Raw genomic sequence first — 13,077 nt, 5'->3', positions numbered from 1 at the left:
CAGCATACCCCCAAGAGGACTGCATACATGGCACCCACCTTGACCCACACAGAACTGAGCAAAACAAGACTTTGGAATAGCCCATCAAGATGGGGCCAAGTGATAACAGGCTCCTCCTGCAGTTTTAGCCTCAGTTTAAGCCAGTATAGCTGCAGGATCAATCACAGAATGGTTTGGGTTGGAAGGGACCTTAAAGACCATCCAGTTCCACCCCCCTGCCATGGGCAGGGACACCTTCCACTAGCCCAGGTTGCCCAAAGCCCCGTCCAACCTGGCCTTGAACCCTTCCAGGGAGGGGGAAGCCACAGCTTCTCTGGGCAACCTGTGCCAGGGCCTCACCCCCCTCACAGGGAAGAATTTCTTCCTTAGATCTAATCTGAATCTACTGTCTTCCAGTTTAAAGCCATTACCCTATCGTCCTATCCCGACACTCCCTGATCAAGAATCCCTCCCCACCTTTCCTGTAGCCCCCTTTAAGTCCTGGGAGGCCTCTCTAAGGTCTCCCTGGACCCTTCTCTTCTCCAGGATCTGAAGACAGAATTGGGACCACCGAGACAAGGAGACAGAGGCAAAGAGTATGTATTAGGACAGGTAAATTGCCTTTAAGCACAATTTTAAGTTGATCAGAACACACAACACTTTCTGCCACGCCAAACAAATACTGGGTTGGACAGCAAGACACATCTGAGAGCAGGAACAAACACCAAGAAACCCTAACTCTAATCCCTTGTTCAACTCCTGACAGGGTAGCAGCTTTTTCCAGCAGTGCAGCAATCCTTCAGTGTCCTATATCCTTCTCCTGGTTGGTTGCTGCTTCTCTCTCTAAGAGATCTGATGCGTGAGCTGTGCTGAATCACCTCTACTCAGTCACTACTCTGGAGACAGAAAGTTCCTGTGGCAGATGGGACTCAGACACCAGGAATACTGGGCATATATACCTCTTCAAGAAAAAAATATTTGTGAAAACCGTTAGTGAATAGTGAGTTTACAAACCAAATGCCTTTTCTGCCTGGGTAAGAACCCAGGGGAAGGAAGCACAGGGCCTGAAGTCCATGGGAAACAGGTCAACCAGAGGCTTCAGAAGAGATATGAGGGAAGACTTTTGGAGGAACAGATTGGCTGGACACAGATGGGGAATGGGAAACTGGGACTTGCTGAAACAAGAATCCAGTGGTGAAGGGGAGTATGAAGAAGAGCAGCATGGAAGCATCAGCAAGTGTTGGTTGGGTAGCAGCAGTCACACTGTAGATAGTTCTCTGCCTTCTGCTTTCCATACCCACACACCCCCTTGCACATTTCCACAAACCTCTGCCTCTAAAAGTAGGGACTAGAGACTTTGGAAGGAGACAAGACTCTTTAGTCTCTGCACAACAGTTTCCTCCCCTCAACAACAAAAACCTTTGCCCCACTGAGCTTACCCCACATCTCCCATTCCCCTTCTCTCATTACAGCTTTTCTCCCTTTCTGCTTCAGTGGTAGTTTTCTAACATACATGAAAATCCTCTGGAAAAATCTTTGTGATTAACATCCTTAGAACGGAGCTCCTCAGCCCTGCTCCTCCGTGTCCAGCAAGTATAGAGCTCCTCAAGAAGTGTGGTGCAGCTGTCCCTCAGCTACTGGCATAACTGATGGAATACACCCTCCTGGGACACCACGGCTCACGACTACTTAAGAGGAGAAAATAGGAAGGAGGTAGAACAGAAGAAAAAAAGCCCCAAGCAACCAAAACCAAATCCTGTACAGTCACGTAGACATTAAGTACTGCACATTCACAGACCATGCCTCAGCCCGAGCCACACAGCTGCCTGCCACCCTCTCTGGGACAAGCAACTGAGTCATGAGAGGAACACAAGAACGAACCCTCAGGAGAGAAAGCAGCAGGGAGTGTGCCACAAAAATAGAAAAATAAGTACAAGAAACAAAGGGACAGGCACCATTCTCCCTGAGGCTCAGCTTCTGGACATCTCACCTCCGGTTTTAAGAACTGCTACTCAAGAGGTTTACTTTCAAAACCTACGATCAAACCCCAGGATGTTAGGTGTCACCATCTGTTGCTGAGGGCAGGGGAGTAAATTAAAAGCTCAGTAGGAAATTTTGCATATAGCTCTTTTCCAGTGTTAGCTGGAGAAGCTTATATTGTGGATCAGGATTTCAGCTCTGCTAATGACTCACCCAGTGGGTGATGGTGTACTGCTCTAGACTTCAACTCCAGGAATCTGAGACGTTGCACAGATTTGAAAAAAAATACTACGTTAAGGTTAAATAATCAGGAGGCGAAAAATAGCAGATTTAAGGTAGAATCCTTTTGTGCGATAAAATGTACTACAGGGGAAGGAAGTCAAATAGCCCTAATTCTAGCATTTTCAGATATTAATGTACTCAATCTGAAAAGTGTTTTGCTCTGCCCTAGGAATCTAGGTTTCCTAAAGCCTATCAATAAGTGAGCAACAGAAGTCACCTGAAGTTACAAACGGCAACCCTAAATCTAATTAGGCAAGTGATTCAACCATGCAAGCCCAACACAACATGAGATACTTTAGCCACTAGCTACGCTGTTTATCCCACATTTGTGTTCTCATACAAGCCTGAAGAATCACACCTGGCACTTTTGTTAGTAAGAAAATATCCTTCCTAATTATTCTAGCGTCCTTTCTATTGCAGAGGTGGCCATCCCAACTCTATGGCTTAGGAATGAAACTGTTCAGAAGACCAAGAACAACAACATGTTTCACCCACCTACCAAAAAAAAATTCCCAGGTGGTGAGCCACTGCAGTTTTCCCCAAACGCCACTCTCAGCTCTGCCCTCACACCCTCAGGACCTCCTGCTAGCTCGCTTGCTCCTTACACAGCAGTGCACTTACCCAACTGGCTCTAAGCCCCAGCGCAGTTCCAGTTGGACTTCTTTGCTGGAGACACTTCTGCGCTCCTCGCTACTACACAAGGCCTCTCCTTGCTTTCACCCGGGTGCTGCACAGGTAACCTTCCAAAGGGGAGGGCACTACACTGGCCAAAAAAGCAATATAAAGAAACTGAAGCAAGATACTACTCTAGATTACATCCTTGCATAAATTCCCTAGTTTTAAGTAACCGGTTTCCATTACAAGTATTCCTACTTTAAAATACACAGAAAGTTGAGAGAATGAGCTAGCTTAAAATAACACAGCTATTCATTTGCCAGGCTAATAAATTTTCAAGCATTTTCCTCTCAGGCTGTTTATCAGAGATGGGTATTCCTTTCACCTTAATGTAAGTAACATCTGTCCTCCACCCATCACTAGCTTTTTTTTTTTTTTGGAGGTGGAGAGACCATACTACAGCATCTAACTCTCCTTCACATGCATATCTGTTCCTGAAGTTAAGCACGGCAGAGCCTCTTCACATTCCAATTCCAGCTCCCCAGTGACATCAGCTCTGCGTTACTGAACAGTTCCACCCAGAATTTCCCTTGAAAAATGAAAAGCATCTCTCAACAAAACAGGTGAATGGAAGCGTTCACACCAAACCAAACCAGAGCTGGAGATTATGAGCCTGGCAGTGCTGACGCCCAACAGCAGGGACGCAACAGAACCGGAGACTCTGGACTTCTGGGCTCTCCCTCTCCCTTTCTGACCAGAGAGTGAAAGAAGGAGCACTTAACAAGTGTTCAGCAATTCTACTAAGCAGACATTTTAAACAGTCAGTAACATCACGTGCAAAGGAAAACACCTAAAAGAAGCAATCAAGAAGCAGAAAGACAGCAAAATTGTAGAAAACAGAGCAGAGTATGGTTCACTCCTTTATATTGTCCAGAGAGCAAAACTGATCTTAGGATATGGTAGTAGCAGTAGCCTACAAAAAATACTAGAGAACCTCCCTGGCTCACTAAGAGCTGCAAGGTCTCCAAAGGAGTGGCAGCCCACTGAAGTACAGTGCGAGCTGCTGAGCCCAGAGCAACAGGGCCAGAGATCCCACCTCTCCCAGGCTGCTCTGCAAGAGCAGCACTTGCTTAGTCCAACAAAGAGCAGGCTGGAGGGAGACACTGACAGCAGTCTTCTAAATTAGAAGCTATGAGTAGGACTGATGACTAAAGGAAGACAGCTAATTTTTTTTACCAGAGAAAATTTAGGATGGATACTGAGAAATGTTACATGGTGAATAGGAAAAGAAGAAGCCACACACGCGAGCACGGCACTTGTGGGAAGTTCAGACAGGAGTAGGATGCTTGCACCAGATCATTCCCAGAGCCACGTTTGTGTGCAGTAACCCTTCAGAAGTGCTTTGCAGAGAGCCATACGAAAAAACAATACGTGCTCCAAGTTCAGGCTGCAAGTTTGACTTGAGCTGTCATGGTCAAGAGTTATAAGAAGCTGGCATGTTTTCACACGTTCTTAACATTACTTTTCAGGTTGAGTAGTGGCACGCTTTATTTCGTACAAGGGTAGAAGTGTTTGTGTATTGAGAACAAGCCCAGAAAACCCTTGCCATGGATCTGAAGTGCTGAAGATGATAAAGGCCTGAATAAGTGATTCCACTAAACAAAAAGAGGGAACCAAAAGCTCTCCCCAAAGCTCGGCACATGCCAGCCAAGCACTCGGGTGCGGGGAGAAGAGTCGTGCAGAGCCTCTCCTCTCGCATCCTGCACAGAGCAGCGTTAAGAGGTTGAAACTCCCTTTGTTTCCCCACTAACTATAACCTCACCTCACACTGCACTAGGTTGCCTGTTTTAATCTGCAACAGTGATTTATGACGTGGTCTGTCAGCTATCGCTGCACATTGCCAAACGCCTGCAGAGCAAGATTGCACTCATTTGCGCAACAGGGATGGAAACTTGTTTGCAGAAAACAAAAAAGCCTTCAGGTAACAGCTATTTCACTTGATGCTAAGGAGCTTGAAAAATGACATTGCTTGTGAAAGCTGCTCAAAGTTATCAACAAGTTACCGCCTGCTCAGCACTAAAGTCAACGTCCTTTGTATGGAGTTCTTAAATTGTCATTAAAATCATTTCTCATCCGATTTATTTCATTAAGGTTGTCCCAAGAACTTCCTAAGGATCAGGGTCTGTTTTATAAGACGCTGTTTCCAGGGACCACGGGAAGCATAACCGTATCGATGGAATCTAACTCAAACCATTTACAAGCACAAAATCCAGCTTGTCATTTCTTCCTCCTCACGTAAGCATCACATTTTATTAATCTAATAAAATTAGTGTTAAGGTCTGATCTAGAGCTTGTTATTACCCCAGCTTCCTAGTCAGTAAACTGAGTTTGGGAATCACCCCGCATGGCCTTAGTTTTAAAAAGACCTGACTGTAAAGACACAAATACTCATCTACTCCACTCCTCAAGTACCCAGTTACATATATTTTTTGTGCCTCCCTTAGTGGCCTTGATCTAAAAATAGCTGGTTTTAGACGCTGGCTTATGCATAGTCAATTGTAGCCAATGTTAAGTAAAAGAAGCCAACAAGAACAGGGAGTGAGCTTCACCCGGCTTTGCTGCTGCTGAAAGAACTTATTGTTAAACATTTACACAGGAAAAGAAAGGTTTAAGACTGAATAAGGGGGTTTTGTCTAAAACCAAATTACAGAAAGTTAGAGGCAGTTGAGAGCACCATCCTGATTAATGACCTCTTACAGATTCTTTTTTAAGCAATCTAGAGCAAATTGCCCACATTTAGTTATTTTTGCATGTTAGTGAATAAACTCCAAGAAGCTTAATTAAGGCAAGCTCATCTTCGCAAACATTTGTTGGCCCCAATACAACTGTACAGCTGTATTCACCACATGAGGAAGCATCATCGCTATCAGACATTTTGTGATCACTAAATGTACGATTATTCAACCGTGCCTGTATCAAAGGCACTGGGGGAAGAAGTGGGTGCTTTTCTAAGTCACGGCGAGGCTTGAAAGAAAACAGGACTTTTAGAGTGTCATATGGCCAATTACACAGTCAAAATAAACTTTGTTTCCAGTTAATGCATCACTTCAGTTACAGCAAATTGGGGGGAAAAAAAAAATATTTGCAATTTTGAGCCAGGAAAAAAGGAAGAAAAGTTTAAGTATCTGACATGACCGAGATGTTACAAGTTTTAGAGCATGACATCACTCCAACTTGTAGCACTGGTGTATTTTGAACATACAAAGCTGACTATTTGCATATACCAAACTGGTCTGATCTCACAGCTGACCCTGCTCTGAGCAGGAGGTTGGACTAGAGGCCTCCCAGTCAGAATTACCATTGGATTTTGACTTCATTTCACCAAGTTACTGAAGGGAAGGGGCAGAAAAACGATTCCATGTTTTGCAGAAAGAAGAGGCGGTTTCCTAAAATAGGAGATACGGCAACTCTCCAAACGGGAGCTATGACAGCAGCAGACGGTCCCCTGCTTCAGACACTCTGTACTCCAGAATACACCCAACTGTCAATGGCAGAGAAGCAAGGTGGCTGCCTGCCACCACCATCCACGGGAGAAGAATAGGGGACACTCATCCGACCTAAGGAAATACCATTATGGATCACAACTACCAGCGCTGCCAACAGATCTGCCTGTCTAGAGGAAGGCAGGGGAACAGCCACATCTTTGCTGTATTCTTGGTGATTTCAGAACGACTCCTCGGCACTCTGCTCCTGTCGAGTCTGTGGTTTATTTAGCTAAACTGTTTTCCAAGCAAGGGAGCTGTTATTCTCATCTTCTGTTACCAATTTATGAGGCATATTAAAGGTACAGAGCACTTGACCCAGGAGTTCTGACTGTATTCTCTCTCAAGGCGCACCCAGAAATCCCACATCGAAACAACATCCACCCAAACTGTACGGCAGCCAAAACCAAGCCAGATGTGAGTTATGGGGAGAGAAAACCAGAAAAGCCACATACAGACCTTCACACGTAACTGTGACCGGAGAAAAATTTATCTTTTTTTCCCAAACAGCTGCTATTTAAAGTAGTACAAACCTAATTTTCTCAGAGTACATTACCGGTTCACATGGTTCCTCCTCCTCACACCCCCTCCTTCTAAATACCAGCAAATTAGACAGAGCAGAGACAGCAGCAATTGCATATACGCAACAAAAAACCCACTAAGAAAAGGAGTGAAGAATTTGCAACTCAATTTCAGACCTGCAGAAGAGTTAAAGGGCAGTAAGGAGCCCTTAGAAAAAGGGCTTGTAAGGGCTTTCTACTTTTTGTGAAGTTCCTTTTTAGTTGTGCAGTAGAAAGAATGCATTGTCACAGTAATCACAGCAGCTAATTAGCATCAAACCCATTGGTTTTAAAAAGACCAGGAGAGGAGGAAATGCATTTCTTGCTACAGTATGACTTGGTAATTTGCTAATTCTCAAGGTGACCCATCATATCCGCAGCTGTGCCTTCATCCTCCTTTCCAGGAGGAGAGAAAACTGAGAGCCTCTCCAGACTATCGCTGGTGCCACAGTGCATTTTGGGGCAAACCACCCCCCTGCTTATTTAGACTGAGAAAACCTCCCCATTTCAGCTTGAGACAACAGCAGCTGCCCCAGTAGAGCAGCGTCTCGCCTGCCTCAGGAGCACGCAGAGGACGTACAACAGCGGGCTGATGATGGCCACATGTCCTTCTACAGCGACAGCTCAGGTCCAAGTTACCAGGCACCATCATCCTACTTCTCCATCCTCCTTGATGCTGCAGCAGTGCTCTCACTTCAGAGCGGGAGTAACAAACACAGGGAATTTGGCTGTCCCGCCAACGCTCCTTTTTCTCCGTGCCTTGAAGAACACGATCACGGCAAAGGTAAAATTTTTGTGCGCAGCCATCGGCCACATACAACGACCCGCTGACTGCCTGCCCTTGTGCAAAACAGCGACGGAGGACATCCGCACCGCAGTTTGCTGTTCATGGGATGTTTGAGGATGCGACTGAGGGAAGATCTGTAGGCTACAGTTCGTGATTGCAGCTGATAAGCTGGCGTTTGGCTCAAGCACTGTGAACTTCCATGTTTGAAACGACGCAGAACAAGCTAAAGCAGCCACCAAGACTTCTGTGATGCACCACAGGTCAGCAGGCAACTGATGATGCAGTAATATATTCAAAACCAACATCAGAAAGTCAAAAAGGCTTTGGGTCTCCTGTGCCGACCAGATCTTTAACAGGTACCTCATTTCTCTAGCTGGAAGGAAGGAAGACATGGGCCTTAACCATGTGCGTGTAATGCTGTAACTCGTCCAAAGCACTGCTGCTGTATTTCAAGCCTGTGCACGCAGGACCCATAACGTGCTCTGGGATTACATATACTGCCAGTAGCACTGGTGGTTCACTGGTGTCTCGCACAAGCAGCTGTTCAGTTACCCAACCACACGGTCACATACGAGTTCTGTGTTGGCTGCTGCAGAGGTTACAGGGAACCACATTCATTAAGGAAGAAATTCTTCCCTGTGAGGGTGGTGAGGCCCTGGCACAGGCTGCCCAGAGAAGCTGTGGCTACCCCCTCCCTGGAAGGGTTCAAGGCCAGGTTGGACGGGGCTTTGGGCAACCTGGGCTAGTGGAAGGTGCCCCTGCCCATGGCAGGGGGGTGGAACTGGATGATCTTTAAGGTCCCTTCCAGCCCAAACCGTTCTGTGATTCTATGATTAGCCCTGCACCCTCCCAGCTTGTTGCGGGGCTGCCGTACCTACAGGTCTGCCACCTAGAAGCAGCTGCAGAGTCTAAGCACTTGATGTCCTCCTACTCCCCTTCAGGGAAGGGAGTACATTTTGCAGCCTTTTAAACCATCACCTCATCTCAAACTCACAGCTCTTACAGTCTGCAATTATTTTTAAGGCCCGCCTTATCAGTTCCCAACCAGACACAGGACTTTCCCTTCCCACTGCCTTTGGCAGGAATGGATTTGAAAATTCTCTTGGCCTGATCCGTTACACTGGCAGAGGAGCTCTTCCTCGTTCCTCATCATTACTTAAAAGCCACTGGAGCAGACTAAGATGGAAGAAACGTTCTTTCCCCAGCACGGTTCCCGTGGCCAGGAATCGGAGAACGGGGAAAAGTTACTACAACATAGCGCTGCCAGGCCCCCGGTAACCGCCTCGGCTGTGCTCGCACCGTGCTCCCAGGCTCCTGGGATGCCACTTCAGCGCCGTGGCCACCGTCCCCCCTTTCACCAGGGACGGCCCCCGGTGCCGCAACCCTTTTCGGAAGGGCCCCGAGCTGCGGCCGACGGCGGCCCCGGATTCCAGAGGGGCCGGTCCGCAGGACGGGTTGGCACAAGTTTTACTCCGTCAGCAAGTCGGTGGCGGCGCGGCCGTTCCCTCGCTGCCGGCCGCGCTCCCGGGGCCGGTCCCCGGCGGGTACCGAGGCAGCGCCCGCTGCTCCGGGGGCGGCGGGGGGACGGGGCTGCCGTGACGTCAGCGATGAGGCGCGAGGCCGGCGCGCGCGCGGAGGGGGCGGCCGCGCACCGACCGGCCGCGCTGGAAACTGCTACCGGTACCGGCACCGCTCCGCGGAGCCACGGCCCCGAGCCGGGCCGCGCGCCCAGGAGGCCCAGCCCGGCGGCCCGAGCCCAAGCTCAAACAAGCCGTGCCCGCCCGCAAGTCCCAACCACCGGCGGTCCCCGCTCCGCCCGGCGCCCGCCGGTCCCACGCGTCCCGCGGGGACCCCGAGCCCGGCGCCGCGGGGGCGCGCCCGGCCGAGCGGCACCACCCGCCGGCCCCTCAACCCGCGCCCGGGGACCCGGCTGCCGCCCCCGGCCCCCCGGCGCCCCGCGGGGGCCCTGCCCCGGTGTGTGTGCGCGGAGGGGGGGCGGGCGAGAGGCGCCGCGGCCGGGCGGGACGCGCACTCACCTGCCCAGGCGCCCAGCGCCGGCCCCACGGCGGCGGCGCCGCTGCCCAGCACCCAGACGCGGAGGCCGGCCAGGAGGCGGTAGGAAGCCAGCGCGGCCGCGTAGAGGACGCCGAGCGCGCCCACCCAGTAGAGGAGGCCGGCGGCCGGGAGCGCGGCGGGAGCCACCATGCTGCGGAGGCGGCCGCGGCCGGACTGAGCCCTCCCGGCCACCGCCGGCCCGCCGCCGTCACGGCGCCCGCCCCCGCTCCGCCGCCATTGGCTGAGGGGCCGCTCAGTCACCGGGTAACCCGGCAACGCGGCCGGCCCCGCCCGCCCTGGGGCCGCGCGGCCCCGCCACGCTCCCGCCGCGCCGGCAAGGGGGGGGGCAGGGCGCGCGCGGCCACACGCCCCCGTACTACTTGCGGCCTGCGCCCCACGTGGTCGGACCCGCTCTCTCGCCGCTATTGGCCGGCGGGGATGGCCGTCACCCGGCGGCCGTGCTCCGATTGGCCCTGCCGCCCGGGAGCCTCGCGGGATTGGTGGAACACGGGGCCTCTCCTCCCGCCCTCGCTGACGTCATATGAGCCCATTCATAAAATGCTCAGGCTCCGCCTCGCACCCGACTACGTCTCTCGGTTCTCCCCTCCCCCGCTGCCGGGGGAGGGGGGGGGCGGTGACCCCGCGGGCGGAGGTGCGGGCCCCAAAACGGGGATCGCGGCGCCCCAAACCGCTCCCTCCCGGGGAAAGCGGGGCCGGGCGCCGCACCCAGCGGCCGCTCCACGCTGCGGGGCCTCCCCCGGAGCCGCGTCCCCCCCCGCTGAGCCCTGCCCCGGCCCCTCAGACACCCCCTCGCTCCCGCAGCCCCACGGGGTCGGGAGCCCCCGGCCTCGGGAGCAGCCTCCGAAATCACCCCCTCGGTGGCTCTTCCCGGGGTGGCGGAGAGGAGCGCGAAGCTCCAGCTGCCTTCTGGGCCCCCTCCAGCCGCCCGCTCGGGCCGTGCCCCCCGTACCCCGCGCACCGGCCCAGGGTCTCGCCTGCTTTCTCTGGGGGCCGGGGGGAGGTGGGACACGGGGGGTTGGGGGGGCCGAAACCCCGAAAATGCTGGTGGCTGAGGCGCCGTGCCCGAACGGGCCGAGAGGACGGGAGAGGCTGGGGGAGGTGGCAGATCAATGGCAACTTGGTGCAACCCAGAACTGGAATCATCTGGGTTGGAAAAGCCCTTGAAGCTCCTCCAGTCCAACCATGAACCTCCCCCTGACCGTTCCCAACTCCACCAGATCCCTCAGCGCTGGGTCAACCCGACTCTTCAACCCCTCCAGGGATGGGGACTCCCCCCCTGCCCTGGGCAGCCCATTCCAACGCCCAACAGCCCCTTCTGCAAAGAAATCCTTCCTAAGAGCCAGTCTGACCCTGCCCTGGCACAGCTTGAGGCCATTCCCTCTTGTCCTGGCGCTGGGTCCTTGGCTCAAGAGACTCATCCCCCCTCTCTGCACCCTCCTCTCAGGTAGCTGTAGAGGGCCATGAGGTCTCCCCTCAGCCTCCTCTTCTCCAGACTAAACCCCCCCAGTTCCCTCAGCCGCTCCCCATCAGACCTGTGCTCCAGACCCTGCACCAGCTCCGTTGCCCTTCTCTGGACACGCTCGAGTCATTCAATGGCCTTTTTGGAGTGAGGGGCCCAAAACTGAACACAGTCATCGAGGGGCGGCCTCACCAGTGCCGAGTACAGGGGTAAGATCCCTTCCCTGTCCCTGGCAGGGAATGAGTGGGACAACCAAAACACCAGAAAAGTCCGGCAGTGGTGAAGGGAACTGCTGGTTTTAAAGGTGGATGCTTGCAACTCTCAAAATCTTTTTCTAGAAAGCACGCCTTTTATATGATTTATTTGACAATGACCTTTTTACGAGCAGTAAGAAACCTCCTCTAGATGAGGTTTTTGGGGATCCACATCCACCCGAGTTGTTAATGACAGGTAGCGTGGTGGGTAGCTTTATACGCTGCCTTGCCTTTCTCCCGTGCCTTGGGAAACTGGTCATACCCAAATCCAGCTGCTGCTACTGAAGATCTCTGAGCTCTACCAAAGCACCTCTCTGCTTCACACTTCATCCCCTCCCCGTGCTGCTCTGACACCCCGGACAGCCCACTTGGGCCTTCCCAGGTACCCACCACCAATCCCAGCTGACCCCGAAACTGTCACAGCGTTGACCATCCTCCTCCACTGGATTTGTTACGTTGCTCCTGCCCTCGCTCGCTCGCTGGCTCTGAGCTGCTGCCTCAGCCACGCAGGCTGGCGGGACTCACGCTTACAGGTCTCGACACGCAGCTTTGCCACCAGCTGGGTTTCGGGCCCCCCCAGCTTTCTGTGCCCTCCCTGCCTCTGCTGAAGCGCTGCTGCCAGGCTGCAGCCATTTGCCAGTCCCTGTCGTGGTTTGAACCCCGCCGGCAGCCAAACGCCACGCAGCCACTCCCCGGCCTGGGTAAAGGGAGACTTGTAGGTTGAGATAAAAACAGTTTAATAATTGAAATAAAATGGTAATAGAAAGTACAAATGGGTGATGCACAACGCGATCGCTCACCACCCACCGACCGATATCCAGCCCGTTCCCAACTAGCGGGCCTGAAAAAAAATGAGATCTCAAAACCACAATCCCAGAAGCAAAAGAGAACCCCCTCCTTCCCGGCCAACCCTCCTTTATACGCTGAGCATGACGTTACATGATATGGAATATTTCACTGGCTAATTTGGGTCCAGTGCTCTGGCTCTGCTCCCTCCCAGCTTCTTGTACACCTGCACACAGGCAGGACATGGGGAGTTGGAAAGTCCTTCATTTCTTAGCAAGACCTGAAAACATCAGTACGTTATCGACATTCTTCTCATCCCAAATCCCATACTGAATCCAAAACACAGCGGTATTCTAGCTACTGTGAAGAAGAATTAACTCCATCCCAGCCAAAAGCAGGACAGTTCCCCTCACCCAACTCCCTTGTGTTGCTTTCCACATGCCATCTTGATGCTGGACGCAGCCTCCGGGAGGTCATTTGCAAAAAACCCCGGCACGCTTCAGCCCCAGCTTCCCTTCGCAGATCCCACTCCTGCAGACTGCTCACTGAATGGATTTACAAGCTCCCTACAATTCCTCCTTCCCTGTCCCATTCCATGTTCCCAAACCTTTGCCTGCTTGTTGCTCCTAGGGCACGAGCTCCTCCAGACAGGGATTACATTTCTCAGAGTTTGGGAAGATCTCGGGTTAGGTGCCACCCTACACACATCAGGTGAGTAGAACCTGTGTGTTGCACCTTGAGGCCTCAATCAGATTAT

At 52.3% G+C, this 13,077-nt stretch overlaps 1 protein-coding gene across 1 annotated transcript in view; it reads right to left on the bottom strand.

The window, feature by feature from the left end:
• The window catches only part of HSD17B12 (hydroxysteroid 17-beta dehydrogenase 12), an 84,425-nt gene extending 74,439 nt beyond the window's left edge, over nt 1–9,986 (bottom strand). Inside the window, exon 1 of the mRNA XM_074809779.1 lies at nt 9,782–9,986. Coding sequence (XP_074665880.1) covers nt 9,782–9,950 — 169 coding nt within the window. The 5' untranslated portion in view covers nt 9,951–9,986. The remainder of the gene's footprint in view (nt 1–9,781) is intronic.
• Between the last annotated feature and the right edge of the window lie 3,091 nt (nt 9,987–13,077).

Source organism: Strix aluco, chromosome 31 (genome assembly GCF_031877795.1).
Source record: "Strix aluco isolate bStrAlu1 chromosome 31, bStrAlu1.hap1, whole genome shotgun sequence".
Taxonomy (NCBI): domain Eukaryota; kingdom Metazoa; phylum Chordata; class Aves; order Strigiformes; family Strigidae; genus Strix; species Strix aluco.
Note: the sequence above shows the minus strand (reverse complement) of the source record. Positions and strands in the feature narration are given on the sequence as shown.